Genomic DNA, 15,762 nt, shown 5'->3' on the forward strand with positions numbered 1-15,762 from the left:
TTATTAATTACTTATTTTCTTGTGCTTATACTAAGAAATTCAGTTTTCTATGCTTAAATGATTTTAATGTTATTCACTACCATAATGTGGATATATATACAGTATGTTCTTAATTATTGTCCTCATTATCATGAATATTTTAGTGAAATTAAAAATCTATTATCATAGGATATGTAGAAATTTCTTTTTCCTGCTATGGTAGCTGTTACAAATGGTCGATGCATGAATAGCTATAGATAATGAGTATGACAAATTTACTGTGGAGGCATGTCAAAGTTTGAAACTTTACTTGGATTGTCAATTCAGTCGAAAATTTAACTCTAGCTAGCATAATTTTATACGAGAAGTAACATAAATTGTAAGTTATTTTTTCAAATATTCCAGAAAGAATAAATTAATTTTAATTTGAGTTGAGGATGAGACAATAGCTTGACAAGAAGTAATACGAATTCTTGGACATGCAAGTTTTGCTCTAAAGTAACATCTAGAAGAATGTTTTTCTTCAAAACATCAAAAAGAATGATAGAAGATTCACCAAAATAAAGTATATAGTGGAAACTCATAAAAGAAGAAATAAATTTGAAAAGAATAAAATGAAGTAACTTATGGAGTAAGAAAATATTTGCGAAGTATCAAAGTCCCGCTATATATGTTTATATGATAATCAGTGAGTGTGATTTTAGTAGTTGCATAATATTAACAATAAATTGTAGCCCTTAGAACTTTTTATAATGAATTGGCAAGATATCCAAAGTTCCAAACCCCTAAACCGAATTAATAATTATCAAATTTAAGAACATTTTAAAAAAAATAATTTATAGCAAATACATCTTTTGAATATTATTTACTTATATTTTTTTTTAAAAAATATTTCTTATGGAATACATCGTAACGTGTGTGCCTAAGAACTAGTATATTATTACAAAAGAGAACAGGGAGTAACATGCTTTTTAGCCAGAATGTAACTATAAAGACCAACAAGGGTTGTGGTGGAGTGGTAAGTACTCATTCATCCTTAATTAGAGGTCTCGGGTTTGAGTCCCTGGATATGAAATCGCCTTTGTTAGGGAGCGTTTTACCCCCAATGTGAAACTTTTCGGTACGAATCCAAATTTAATCGAACCTCAATGTGGATACGGGACACTGGATAGAAACAAAAAAAAAAAAAAACTAAGCGTAAAGAATGCAGGACTTAGCCAGTCATACTGCAAAAAGCTTTTGAATATTCAATAAAAGACAAGAAGGAAAAAGAAGAAAAGAAGAAGGGAGAAAGGGATAAAGCTAACTCGAAGTTTAGTGTGAGATAAAGGGGACAGCAAAAAGTGACGCAAAATCCAGAAGAAAGGCAGAGATCAGCAACAGCATCGATGTCATCGTCTGACAATTTCTGCTCAGTTCATTAGTCCACGTGTCAGTTCCCTATTGAATTTGTTTTTTTTTAATTATCAAATATTGTAACTAACTTTTGCAACTAAAATATTCATTAAAATTATAAAAATATTTAGCTTAGAACTCATAAAGTTTATTATTTGGACCCACCTATGATCCACTAAGTGGAGTAACGCTCCCTCTACAAAAATAATTTCTTAAAATTTTAATGTTTTCGTTTAACGAGTCTCATACGAAACAAATTTTATTTTAATTAATGGAAATCTCAGTGTGAATACATAACATCGGAAGAAAAATGAAAAAACTTTTTTCACACTATAATAGAAAGATCTGAATTGAGTATGGACCAGGTGGAGTATTGGACTAGGCCCAGAGCAAAATGGTGCCAAACTATATGACACACACCAATAATTTTATAGGCTTTTCAGTAAGAAGATATCACGTGGGAATACAGAGGAAAATAATAAAGGAAATGAGGGGACCGAACAGCATTTAATGAATGCACCAGTTGCGACAGCGGCTCCTATGGTCGCGATTGCCCTCTTCTTTCGCTCCTCAATTTTCTATAACTTTATTCTTTTACTGTATCAATTACAATATAGTAAAACTATATTAAAGAACTTTTTTTTTGCTGCCTGGTGTGTACATAGGGCAAGGATGTACGATCAACTCGCGCTTCCTATTAAAACTAAGAATTATAAACTCGTTAAATACAGTAATGTAGTGCTCGTGTAGTTCAGAAGATCTATGAGCATGTATAATTAAGGAGTTTGTTAGGTTTAACTTGACCGAAGATACTCTTAATAACATGATATGATATTATTTGTTTTGCACAATCTCGTACGATTTTTTTTAAAATGTCGCATTCCATTAAGAGATCTCTACACTTTATATGTATGTTTCCAATCTTTTCAGCTACCAATGTGAGATTTGTTCGCACACCAACAATCTCCCCCTCGAACTAAGTTTCACGCCCGCAACTAGCTTTTTCTCTCCATACTTGTCCTGTCGAATCTGAGCTCTGATATCAGTTGTTGGGCTTAACCAGCACATTGATACTCTTAACATGGTGTGATATTGTACGTTTTGAGCCAAACCCGCGCAATTTTCCCCAAAAAGACGTCAATCATTTCGATATCAATGTGGGACTTTTGTTCGCATAATGCGTGAGAACAACATTTTTTTCCGACACCAAATCGAGTTTATTGACAAAAATCTGACCTTGGTAAACCATTTTGGTTACATCCTCCACTAGACAATTAATTGATTAAGATGTCACAATTTGAATCGTATAGCTCTACCCTTTTTATAATAGCACTATCAATTCTGAAAATTGGAGAGAACATCATTGACAGATAACTGTCGCTACAGGGATGAATTTACAGCTTAACTCATATAATCATTATATCGTTTATGATTTCTTTAGCCATTACAGCATGATTTAATAGGTAATGGAGACATACCATGTGTCAAATCGTGTACCCAAATAATTTTATCAGTTATTTAGATTAACGACTTGTATAAAACAATTCATTAACATCGTTAAGGATATACCTTTTTTGTACTATGTCGTACTTGTATATATAATCTTTTGTACGTAAGCCTTATTACTAAATTAGGGTTAACTAATATATATTCTGATACAATTTATCGCTTAACATAAATTAACATGATTTGGTGGTCCAAGTAAATTTTAATCCATCGCAAGACTTAATATTAAGGTAATACGAGTTGGTGATGGAACTAGGTATTCAATCGAATCCCCGGTATATCTTTCATTGCTGCTGCAGACTGCCCTAACAAATATAAAATTGGTCGCTCGGTCGAAACTAATTGAATTCTCTAGCTAAAAAGTATATAAAATATGTATATTTTTTAGTATATAATACACATATAAAATAAATTGTCGGCTATTATTTTTGGGAGCACCTAAAATATACATTTCTCAATGAAAAACCCAATACATGGGCAGGAGTATGATCCATAATAAATGGACCTTATTGGGCCGAGATTCATTCACTCTGAAGGTAAAAATTGCACGAGGTGTCCTATTTAGTCGCTCCCATTTAACTTATAACCACTTTTTAAAAAAGTTTTAACTTGTACCCGTTTTTTAAACAATTTCAGGTATCTTTCTCCTCATCCTTCTTCTCCTTCGTTTTCTTCTTCTCCTTCTCCTTCTTCTTCTTCTTCTTCTTCTTCGGGTGATAATGATTTTATACGATGGTTGTAAACATATTTTAATGTAGTTTATAATATTTTACAATGGTGAGCTGTTATGACGCTTTATTTTTTGCTATTGCTTAGGGTTTCTTCTCTTCTTTTTCTTAATTGCAAAATGGGTTCATTAGATTTATTATTGTTTTGACAAATTGATGATTGAGGTTTGTTCCTGATAATATTTGGAGGTTATGTTTCAAATTTGAGCTCATTTGGAGTAAATTTAGGTATTAAATCGTAAATTGGATTGTTATAGTTCGAAGAACAAATTTCTATTTCTGGGCAATTTGCACTTCAGGCTTATTTGGCCTTAAGTGCATAAAAAGGTAGGTTGCACTTCAAACCTTTTGGCCTTAAGCGCATCTGAAGTATAATTTTTTACTTCAGACTTATTGGCCTTAAGTGTAGCAAAACGTTTGTTGCACTTCAGACCTTTTGGCCTTAAGTGCATCTAAAGTGCAATTTTTCACTTCAGACTTATTGGCCTTAAGTGTAGCAAAACGTTTGTTGCACTTCAGACCTTTTGGCCTTAAGTGCATCTGAAGTGCAATTTTTCACTTCAAACTTATTGGCCTTAAGTGTTGCAAAACGTTTGTTGCACTTCAGACTTTTTGGCCTTAAGTGCATCTGAAGTGCAATTTTTCACTTCAGACTTATTGGCCTTAAGTGCATGAAACCATTGGTTACACTTCAGACCTATTTGGCATTAAGTACATCTGAAGTGCAATTTTTCACTTCAGACTTATTGGCCTTAAGTGAATGAAAACGTTTGTTGCACTTAAGACTTTTTGGCCTTAAGTGCATCTGAAGTGCAATTTTTCACTTCAGACTTATTGGCCTTAAGTGCATCAGAAGTGTAATTTTTCACTTCAGACTTATTAGACTTAAGTGTATGAAACCATTGGTTGCACTTCAGACCTATTTGGCCTTAAGTGCATTTGAAGTGCAATTTTTTCACTTCAAACTAATTTTTTTTAACTTCAGACCCGATAAGTCTGAAGTTGATCGTAAAATGGATACGCTTGCAAACGTTTTTGCAAAGTGGGTATAAGTTCAAGTGTGACCTCAAAACCGGGTATAGATGCAAAAGCCCCACTCTGAAGGGATCTTATAAAATTGTGGGCCTTTTCTTTGGCCCACTAATATTTGGACATGGGCCTAGGGAATTCTTCCGTAAAAAGTGTATGGGCCGCTATATTTGGTCGCCCCCATTTAACCTATACCTATATTTTTAAAATTATTTAATATATACCCTAATTTTGACAACTTCAGACACCTCATCTTCTTTCTCCTGACCTATGCGCTCCTTTCTTCCTCCTCTTCTTTTCCTCTTCTTCTTTTCTCTCTCAAACACACGAGACTTTGATTGGATATGAAGTATACAATGATCTAGCAGTAAGGTATGAGTTTTGAATTAAAGTCACCATTAAAGGACCTTTAAAACTCAAATCAATAATTGAGATGTTGAAGATCTAATCTTGAAATCATCTGCGTATTTAAATATGAAATTTCAAGTTTGTTAATTCAAAATTATTTGACTAAAATCCTTGGACCTGCATTCCTTGTTGGAAACGTGATTGAGTTTTGTCCGGGAGCGTGAAACTCGAAGAAGCATCCGGAGCTCAATTATTGAACGTGTTCAAAGATACGAGTCTGAAGTCTGGGACTGCAGGGCCAAACTTTCTCTAAAGTTTGCAATTGTCATGCCAGACTTCAGCAATTGTCATGCTAGACTTCAGCAATTGTCACGCTAGACTTCAGAAAAAATTATCTGAAGTTCAAATATAACAAGCTAATTTTGTCTGAAGTTTGCACTATAAATTAAAGAACTTCAGACTAATTTGTTTGAAGTTTGCACTATGAAGTAAAACTGATGGCTTTAATACGTTCACTCTACAGTAATTGTTGAATAGACGTAGTTGCCTATGTCTCTTCAACAAACCAAGCTCCACATACATTATTTTCAAGCTTTTGCTATGAAGAGGCTTTATCTCACTTATTCTTTAATTCTTAGAAGCTCCGTTGATCTTAAATTATTCGCCAACTCTTCACAGGGGCCACAATTAGAGGGCTACTGTATAGTCTGTATTAGGGGTGTACAAAAAAAACCGATTACCTTTGCAAGTTAGGCCAAACTTCATGTGATAATATTTTGAAGTTTTGCTTTAATAAGACCACACTTCAGGCAAAAAAATTCTGAAGTTCAAACTTTAGACATACACGATTGAAGCTTTACAACAGAATCTTTGCATTATGAACTGAAGTTTGTTCTTGCACTATGAACTGAAGTTTGCCTGATTGGCTTTGCAAGTCAGGCCAAACTTCAGGCAAAAATATTTGAAGTTTTGCTTTGATAAGGCTACACTTTAGGCAAAAAATTCTGAAGTTCAAACTTCAGACACAAATTTTTGCTACTTCAGGCCCGTATGTATGAAGTTACCCGAAAAGTGGATAGACTTATTGACCTTAAGTGCATCTGAAGTGCAATTTTTTACTTCAAACTTATTAGCCTTAAGTGCATGAAACCATTGGTTGCACTTCAGACCTATTTGGCCTTAAGTGCATTTGAAGTACAATTTTTTCACTTCAAACTAATTTGTTTTAACTTCAGACCCGATAAGTCTGAAGTTGATCGTAAAGTGGGTACGCTTGCAAATTTTTTTGCAAAGTGGGTATAGGTTCAATTGTGATCCCAAAATCGGATATAGATGCAAAAGTCCCAATTCTTCTTCCTTTGCAGTGACTCGATTTACTTTTTTGGTTGTTACAAAAGGAATGGCTCCTTCCAAAATTTGAAAATAATTTAACTTAAAATTTTTTATGTTATCCTTAATGATCAGCTCCATACAAATATTATGACATATTTAAGACCAGAAGTTTCAAAAGTCTTAGGGTCACTCAAGTATTATGACATATTTAACATCACAAGTCTTAAAAACGCTTTATTTTGATGATTTTATCTTACTCTCTGTGCCCGACAGAGCAAGGTTTAAAATAAAACGAGAGTAAATGATTTTTAAGCGCTTTCGTTTGTTTACAAATTGTTCTGAATTGAAAAAAATGGAGATTGTTATTTGTTTTATACTTCAAGAGCTTTTTAAGTTGTACATAATTCAACTGAAATATTTCATAAATTAAATTAGTTTTGTAATTTTTTTTCTTATAGTTAGATATGAAGAATGCCTTGAATTTGGGCTATGATAGTTAAGATCATTTTCTGTTATCTCCAGCGGAGCAGTATCACAGCAAGTTGGAGAATAAGATTTGGTTTCTATTTGTTATATTAACCATGCATATTATAAGTGACTTAGCTGTAGATTTTTTATTATCATTTTCTTTCCTTTAAACTTTGAAAACTATAGTTTACTCAATACATAATAGCAGGAACAAGTATAAAACTAAAGTTTAAAACTTCCCATATATAAACAATTTCGGATATTTAAAAACTTAATTTCGAATTATTTGTTGATTTTCAAATATTTGTGAATTAAATTGTGAACAAAATCTTTTCTTACTCTAGGGGATTTGTTTTTTCTCTAACTTTGTGTTCTATGAACTTTAACTGTTGTAAATCTTTTTTAAATTCATAGTAATTTAAACAAGGATAAGATTAAAGAAGATGCTACATAGAAAAGCTTGCGGTAATTGTGAACTTAAATATGAAATATATCCTTGATTCTTAATTTTTGTGAATTAAATTATGAACATATATTTATTCAATTCAGAGAAGGGTCAAAAATATCCCTTTACTATGCGAAAATGATCATTTGTACCCCCATTATACTACCGATTTATTACAGCCCCTGACGTTATAGAATTGGAACAAAAATACCCTTTTGCCGTTAGGCCCCTCTACTATGACCAACATCATCCCACATGTCGTGATATTTTGCTTAGGTAGATGTCATATGGCATGGTATCTCACGGCTCCAATCCATTTCATTCCTCCCACTTTTTTTTCCTCCCCTTTAATTTTTACAAATTGCCCAATGTACAATAATTGATGAACAAATAAGGAGTACATGTGACTCCTTTCTTTTTTTTTTGGATGAGCACTGATTTTTTCTGGATGAGAATTTTGTTTGAACTGGACCAACGTCAGCCAGGCAACTGGTTGCCAATCTCCAAAGTACTCTCCAGTGTTATATATGCATTTTTTTAAAATTCAATTAATTCCTATTTTTGAGAATTTAACATAAATTTACAAGAAAAATATAGAAAACCCACACAGTACATAGGTATACCTAAAAAAAAAAAATATATAATAGACCTCATAAAAATGAAGTATATCTATACAGAGAAATATTTTGAGTCTTGATGTTTTGTAAAATAAATAGATAACACAAAGTATTCAATTTCTTCCGTATATTTGACCTAAAATATAACATAAAATATAATAGGCTGAATACATATGAAGCCCCTTGAACTTGTCCATTTTTTCTTTAGACACTTGAACTAAAAGGTGTACCTGTTGGACACCTCAACTCAAATCATATTGTGCAATTGAACACACATTGATGACATGGCTTAGCATGTGTAATACACTCTCTTTTCAGAGAGTGAAAAGTCCTAACCTTTATTTTATATTTTTTTACTTTTGTCTCCTTCAACCTCAAATTTGCCACCACCATCCCTACCACCTCAAAAATAAAAAATCCCTTTATTTGTTTTAGTTTTTTTTTTTTTTTTTTGGTTCCACAGTTACTTCTCCTCTTCATCATATAAAACTTGTCTTACTCCTTTTTATCAAAATTATCTTAATTAAAAACTAATAAACCTCATACATGGAAACGAGAAAAGCTAGGCACCTACAAAATTGTCCTTTGCTTCTAACTCAAAAACTATCCATTAAATTTTGACTTCTACCTTAGCCACAACTATTTGTTCTTCGTCTCGAGAAATTAAGAATGGAGCGATGCGAACATAAAAGAACAAAATATATAGGTGGAAAAAATTTGTCATTCAGCACCAAGGAAGAATTAGCTTAACCAATTTTTTGGTCCCTTCCAATTATGTCATTCAACAGAAGATCAAATTAGTGGAAGGAGGACGATTCACGGACCACTATCGGTACCGTTACTGCCGACACCATTTCCATCACTTTTCCCTAAAACCACCACTGCCACCCTAACCGGCGAAATTCAAACCACCGGCGAATACCTTCTTCTTTCTTCCTCACATATATAAAACCCATTTCTTTCAAATAACCTACTTATATAACCATTGACACGCCTATTCGTGAATGCTTTGAAGGTTTTATTGGGTATGGCATGATTAAAAGATGAACAAGTTTGATCCCATCAATCAACAAGATTCATAGATCTCTCTGCTAGAAATTAAGCTTAAAATGACAATGTAAAATATAGTATAAAAGAATATAGAATGGAGTACATTGGAATGATGAAGTTGGACTGCAGTGGGTAGCTATTTAATCAAAAAATGGGGTAGTTTGCTGCTGCTGGTGTTTTCACGTGGGGATTGGGTATTTAATGAAGGAGCCTAAAGGGAAGGTGGAAGAAAAAGGTGAGCTGATGTGTCATTTTCTTATTTGTAACACTGCCACGTCAACCGCATTTGAACCTCACACATGAAGTATTTTGGATTGCTACAAAAAAATGTGTTCAATTGACACAATATAATTTAATTGTTCAGTAGGTACATCTTTTAGTTTAAGTGTCTAAATAGAAAAAATAGGCAAGTTTAAGGGGCTACATATGCATTTAGACAATATAATATAACTAAAATGTAATACCAACTAAATGACATCGCATATTTGCATTGAACTGAAACGAGCTTGAATAGAACGATACATGACCCGATATACGAAGCATCTCGCATTCACGTAGGGTCCGGGGAAGGGCCGCACACCAAAGGGTGCGATGTAAGAAACCTACCCTGATGCAAGTATCACTAACTGATTTCACAACTCGAATCCGTGACCTATAAGTCACAGGGAGACAATTTTATCGTTGCTCCAAGACTCCCCTTCAATGACATGAGAATTCAACTGGGCGACCTCAACTTACTTGCGATTGAAGTGTAGTTGTTTCTTTGAAAAGGAGTGAGCACGTGAATAGTAGAACAGCCAGCAAGAACATGTAAGAGGCTTGGTAAAATCTGAACTTTGCAACATTTGAGTACAGATTTAAGTTGCTAGTGTTGGATGTAATGCAACTCCAATCTCTTTAAATGAAACACAAAATATTTGCAGTGTGGCAAGATCAATCCTCTTTGAAGAGAAAACATTCAAAATCATGTTGCAAATATGCAAATTCTTGTATCTAAAAGCTACTACTCCATAGACACTAAGACTAATAAAAATATATTGAAGGCCAAATAAAGGGGGTAAAAATGAAACCTAGCCATCTACTATATCTAGTTCAGTTTTTACATAAGAGGAACTGCTTTATCAAACATTGATTCAAAGCTTTTCCTTCTGACCTCCAATCAATTATCTAATCTAGACACCTAAGATTCAACATTTGTACATCGACACATAACGCGAGTAGCCACCATACCAGCAGAACCACCCATGACCCCATCGAAAATAAAACAATAAACTAAAATTAAGCTCCTAACTAAAAGTATAATCATCTCTTCAGTATACATCAAACAAATAGCTACTCATTGGAACAAACTCTGGCGCCGGTGACATTGGAGGGCCCTCTACGATCACACTGTGAGGTTCCTCGAGTGCAGATGTTTCTCCATACAGAGCTTTTTTTCTCATCTCTACGACTTTCCTGTGAGAGTTTGAGTGCAAAGTTGGAACAAATGTAGGACTAGCAGCAGGTCGGTACTCTGGGAATAGACGCCCTGACCGATAGCGAACTCCACAGGCATTGCATAATGTCTTTGGTCCCAATGGTCCCTCTCTCCACTGAGGTGTCTTCGTGACTTGACAATGTGTGCATTTTTTGAAACTAGACTGTTGCGTGGAGGTTGTCTTCTTCTTGGTAACATCTGCTATCTGTGGCACTGATAGCAGTGACATCTTTCTCTTCTTCTCTTTACCCTTTCTAGCATCACAAGTCTTCTTGGATGCAAATCTTGTAGCAGATATGGGAGGCATCAAAATCCATGGATTAAGAGCTGAAGATCGCGGACGCTTGGAGCGTGGACGTACGGGAATGGCAATGTCATGTTTGATGGATATGCTCTTTCCACCAGAGCAGGAGTTGCTGCTTTCAAGAACTGAAACCGGGCTTTGCGTCTGGAAAATACCACTTCCCTGGCCTTCAGTAACTTTGATCTGATAAGGTAGCGCTTAATTAGGAACGTATGTGATATATAAATGACAAGCAGCTTTTCTGCACTACCACTCTTTTAAGAGTTGATTACAACAGCTTACAAAGAAAAACTATGAGAAACAAAAGAACTAAGAAGTTACATGCGTAACTGCGTTCAGCTTTTACAAAAATATCTGGCCGGATTCACTATTTACTTTTCCTAGTCAGTATACATAGATTACACACTGATTATACGCGGTTATACACATATTATACATGAATTACACATAATATTATACATCCACTCAGAGGCGGAGCCAGGATTTGAAGTTTATGGGTTTGGGATTCTAGTTCTTTTAAGTTACTGGGTTTTAAAATAATGATTTGTACATATTCCATAAATTTCACAAGATAAATACAGAGTCTACAAAAACTACTAGGTTCGGCCGAACCCGTAAGCAAAGGGCTAGCTCCGCCACTGCATCCACCAGCTATTTCTAGTTTAAGAAGTCTTGTGGGCGGCTATTTGAGTTAATTCTTCTAATATCTTGATGGGCTTGCATGTTTAGATAAGCAATTCTACAAGGTGAGAATGTTCTGCTGCACTTTGAGAAACACAAATAAATGAACAAAACAGCTTAAAGAAAAGCATCATGTTAATCGCTAGCTATCAAGGTTTCAGAAGTTAAAATTAGTTTATTAACTTCAAACCTAGAAGAGAGACATGAATTACTTTATTAGGTGGAATTTTCAGAGAATTGCTTTTGTATTGTTTCAGTGCAACAGATTAGTTCTTTCTTCAGAGAAGCAAAAGACTGAGCAACAAGAATAATCTTCTCGTTTCTTAACCTTTATGGTCAGCAATTCAAGTACAAAGGTTCAATATGTTCTTCTATTAAACATACAAGTTACTCTTCTTCAGAAGATCAAAACTCCTTATGACAGATATCTTATGAAGAAAAAAGAATCGCCAAGAAAGATACAATAACATCTTTACTGACTCTGACAATCCCCATCTTCGCAGAAATTTGAGGTTCATTAATCTTTAAGAAGAACTAAAAATAGGGATAGGAAGTTCTTTAATATTTTCAACTGAAACTAAAGGTTAATTCAGCTAAAGTGACCGAGACTTTGACTCAATGCCGCTAGCTGTGATCACTCATAGTAACTTATATAAACCACATTACCAACTGCAAATTTCAAGCAAGCCAAGTACTTAGTTGATGAACTAGTTTTCTTACACGTTGATCATGGCACTATCCTTTAACCAGACACCATAGCAGATGATGGACGATAGCAATTGGAGTAGGTATTCTCCACCCAAGAATTTTCATTAGCAGAAGAGATGAAAAGGAACAGCTTGTAACCCAACATTTTATTGTAGCTTCTAGATAGGGACACTTGCGTTTTTTGGTATTACCTTTTCGATAAGGACGCCATATCATTTTTCTTTAAATGAGGCACCAACTTAAGCAAGATTTAAATATATATATATTTCATCCTTCCATTTCAATCCCGTAACATTATGACAAGCTGGTACAGTATATTTCGCAGAATTCCATGTAACACAAGTTCTGGCCTTCGCTCATGCAGTTTTTACCAAGGAGCAACTAGGAGAAGCAGAAAACAGAAACCAAAAACAAAAAGAAACAGAGAGAGGGAGAGGGAGAAGAAGAAGTTAATATATTTTTAGAACAAGTGTTACAAGGAAACAAATAGAAAATCCTTCTTTCTCCTAAAACTGCACGATAGTTTGGAGAGAGCAAAGGACTACATTTGCAGAAAAAAGGCATAGGACAGATTGAAAGGAAAAGAAAATAGAAGCAAAGCCAACACAATCACCTTAGAATTACATTGTTTATTAGGAATCAAGCATGGGCATATCTTAACATTACATAAGCTGTTCTTTGTTTATCAAACCTTGGATTTCCAATACAAGAATGCCATTGCTTTCATATGTGAATCCATAATTGAAAACAGTAGAGGCTCGACAGGAACATAAAAAAAAAAAGGGGGCATGCGTGAGTCGAACAAATTTAACCAGAAGTACCAACTTTCATGCTTTGACACTGCCCCTGGTTTATAGGCTTCCAAATAGAAGACATAGTTCACCCTTATTATCAGCAGCATTCTCATTAAAGAGCAACAATATAAACTACTAAAACCTCTTAACCATAAGTCTACGCCACCAACTTGCATATTTGTTTACAAAACAAAGAAACCAAAAACATACAACACAAAAGCATTCAACATAAACAAGCTTTACAAAAGAAAACTGAAAACTCACAGGATGATTGGAATTTGGCTCTGCCTTCACCCGACTGTTACCAATGTTGCCTTGAGGCACGGGCGGGAAAGCCATAAGAGCATCCGTCGGAATCGGTCCAAGAAACTTGGACTCACTAGCATCCCATTCTACACCTTGTCCATCTTCTTCCAAACTTTCCAAGGGAAAATCCAAGAAATTGAGTATATCATCAAAATCTTCATCAACAACAGGACCAGTTGGAATTCCATCCAAATAACCACAATGTCCAACCATAGTCATCTTCTGAGGTACAAAAAAAGATTATAACTTTAAAACACCAAAAAAAACAGAACAAAATACTTATGACAATGATACCATTAAAGAGTATTTAAAAAGGACTCATGCACAAAATTCATACACGTAACTCACCATATAGATTATATTTTTTTTCCAAAATTATGTAGCACTATTTAAGTAAACGTGAACCTAACCTAGGAAATAGATTACTAAGGTTTATTTAAAGAGAAAAAAAGGGTAAATACTATACATAAGGTTGGATTAATATTACCTATTCAAATTTTATCCATATAAGGGTACACGAATTTTTGCTTATACAAAATCTTAGTAGGTAAGGAACAAAGTTGCAACATATTTGATACGTGTCTTTGTGCTATGTACTAAAATTGTACCAAAAATAGGATTCTAATTAGAATCCAATTATGAAATAGAATCTTCATCTAATTATGATAAAGTACTTATCACACTAATGAAAAAAATTAATTTTAAATACCCATTATATTAATCACTTTAAAATATAGACTAATTCTGCACCTGGATAAATCAAGAGAATGCTGCAGAAGGAGAATCTTTTGGTCTAAATAGAGTAATTGTTGACCAAATTAGGGAAAAACTGATAATTAAAAAAAACACGTGTTAATTATAAAATTAAGAAAAATAATCTTACTCCTAATAAAAACGACGACGTTTTGTCAGTCACTTTCCTAAACAGTACCATCAACTTCACATGACCAAAAAAACCTTTGCCCTAGCAAACTTAACAAGAGACAAACATGTCGGCTCAGTTCAGCAGCTAAAAAATATATGAAAAAAAGGCAATAAAATAGAAAAAATTAATTCCCAAGGAAAAAACTCAAAAGCTCAGTAATTTCAGTGACCCATTAAGCTAAATTAGCCATTTATACAAAAAAGTAGCAAAAATCTTCAAAAATATTTGACCCATTTTCTCAACACACCTTAAAAAGCTGGAAAAAAAACACAAGGTGAGTTTTTACCTTAAAAAGATGCAAACTTTAGTTAAAATAGTGAAATGGGTATGAGAAAAAAGAAGTGAATATTTTGCATGTGTACTTACCATAGAACAAAAACCCCTTAAACCCTTGAGTATGGCATTTGCACTTTATGGGCGAAGTTTAGTTTTGCAGAGAATAGACGAATAACAAAAAGATAGGGTAAGAAAGAGGATATAGATAAAGGGGAATAAGAAAAATAAAAGCTTTTTCTTTTTTTTTTCTTTTTTTTTTCTTTTTTTTTTTTATAACTTTTTTTCGAAATCTTTTTGTCTGAATTGGTGAGTATTTGGAGAGTTTGGATTTTCGAAATTCAGACTTTAAGTTTTCGTGAAAAAAGTAAATTAATGAAATAATGCAATTTGATAGGGTGAAGAGGAGGAGCAGGGAAGTGAAATGGTCGGCGGATCATGTGATTGTTTTGGAGGGAGAGACAAGTGATCTTATGACTTATGGTCTAATTTTAAGATAAATATTTATTTGCATATGATATTTATTGAACGACAATACGGTGCACAAAGTATATGATATTCACATAGAGTCGGGGAAAGGGTCACACAAGGTCAGGGAAAGGGCCGCACATAAGTGATGTGATGTAGACAGCCTAACTTAATACAAGTAAGTGGCTGCTTTTAAGGCTCGAACCGTAATCTATAAGCCACACAGTGATAATTTTATGGCAATTGCACAAATAGTCATTCTCAGGGATATTATTTAGAGATTAGCCAGTATTTATATTGTCCTAAAATTTTAAACTAAAAATCTTAACTTAACACAATTCTGGAAGTTTTTGTCCTATAAAATTGAACCGAAAAATTAAAATTCAGGACACACTGACTAATTCTTAAATAACAGCCTTTAAAAGTGGCTACCCGGTATCATTTCTGCGATAATTTACCGTTGCTTTAAGGTTTCTACACATTTATTTATGTCAAATAAAATAATTTAAATTCAAATACTTGTTTAATTGTTTAAATATTGTTAAGTGATAATTTAGGTATCAAAGATATATATTTTATATTTATTAATTTAATATAAATATCTAAAATGAATAAATTTTACGATAATTTTGATGGTATGGGACCTGAGTTTGTGTAAATGTTACTCCTATCTGATAATTGATGAGTTGTTAAGTGGGTCCAATATTTGTGATGGTCCCTTCTGACCAAAGGGTAATACTAATACAGTATAATTCCAAAAAAGAAAATTGATTTTTTTTTTTTGGGGTCTATTTTTCTTTGACCCCATCAAAAAAAATTCTGACACTAATAATTTGATGCAATAATGCATATGATTTTGGTTGGGAGGTTCTAATGTTACTGTGTGCCGATTGGACAGTTTCTGTTTGAAATGCTTTCTAGTGTTTCTT

The 15,762-nt window shown here is 33.7% G+C and overlaps 1 protein-coding gene across 2 annotated transcripts; it reads right to left on the reverse strand.

Moving 5' to 3' along the window:
• Positions 1-9,950: 9,950 nt before the first annotated feature.
• LOC107788777 (GATA transcription factor 11) lies at positions 9,951-14,802 on the reverse strand. Of its 2 annotated transcripts, none has more exons than XM_016610491.2 (3): positions 14,459-14,802; positions 13,126-13,389; positions 9,951-10,861 (listed from the first exon to the last, which is right to left on the reverse strand). In XM_016610491.2, the coding sequence occupies exons 1-3, from the start codon at positions 14,459-14,461 to the stop codon at positions 10,208-10,210; spliced, it is 921 nt and encodes a 306-aa protein (XP_016465977.1). In that variant the 5' UTR covers positions 14,462-14,802; the 3' UTR covers positions 9,951-10,207. The 2 variants fall into 2 exon arrangements, with proteins under 2 accessions (XP_016465977.1, XP_016465978.1); XM_016610492.2 differs by having other exon boundaries at positions 13,126-13,386; positions 14,459-14,801.
• Positions 14,803-15,762: the final 960 nt, after the last annotated feature.

Source organism: Nicotiana tabacum, chromosome 9 (assembly GCF_000715075.1).
Source record: "Nicotiana tabacum cultivar K326 chromosome 9, ASM71507v2, whole genome shotgun sequence".
NCBI classification, from domain to species: Eukaryota; Viridiplantae; Streptophyta; class Magnoliopsida; order Solanales; family Solanaceae; genus Nicotiana; species Nicotiana tabacum.

What these genes read in the sequence shown, in the direction of transcription:
- LOC107788777 (XM_016610491.2), bottom strand. An exon ending in AGCCAAATTCCAATCATCCT is followed by an intron (nt 10,862 to 13,125) that starts GTGAGTTTTCAG and finishes CTACCTTATCAG; the next exon opens with ATCAAAGTTACTGAAGGCCA.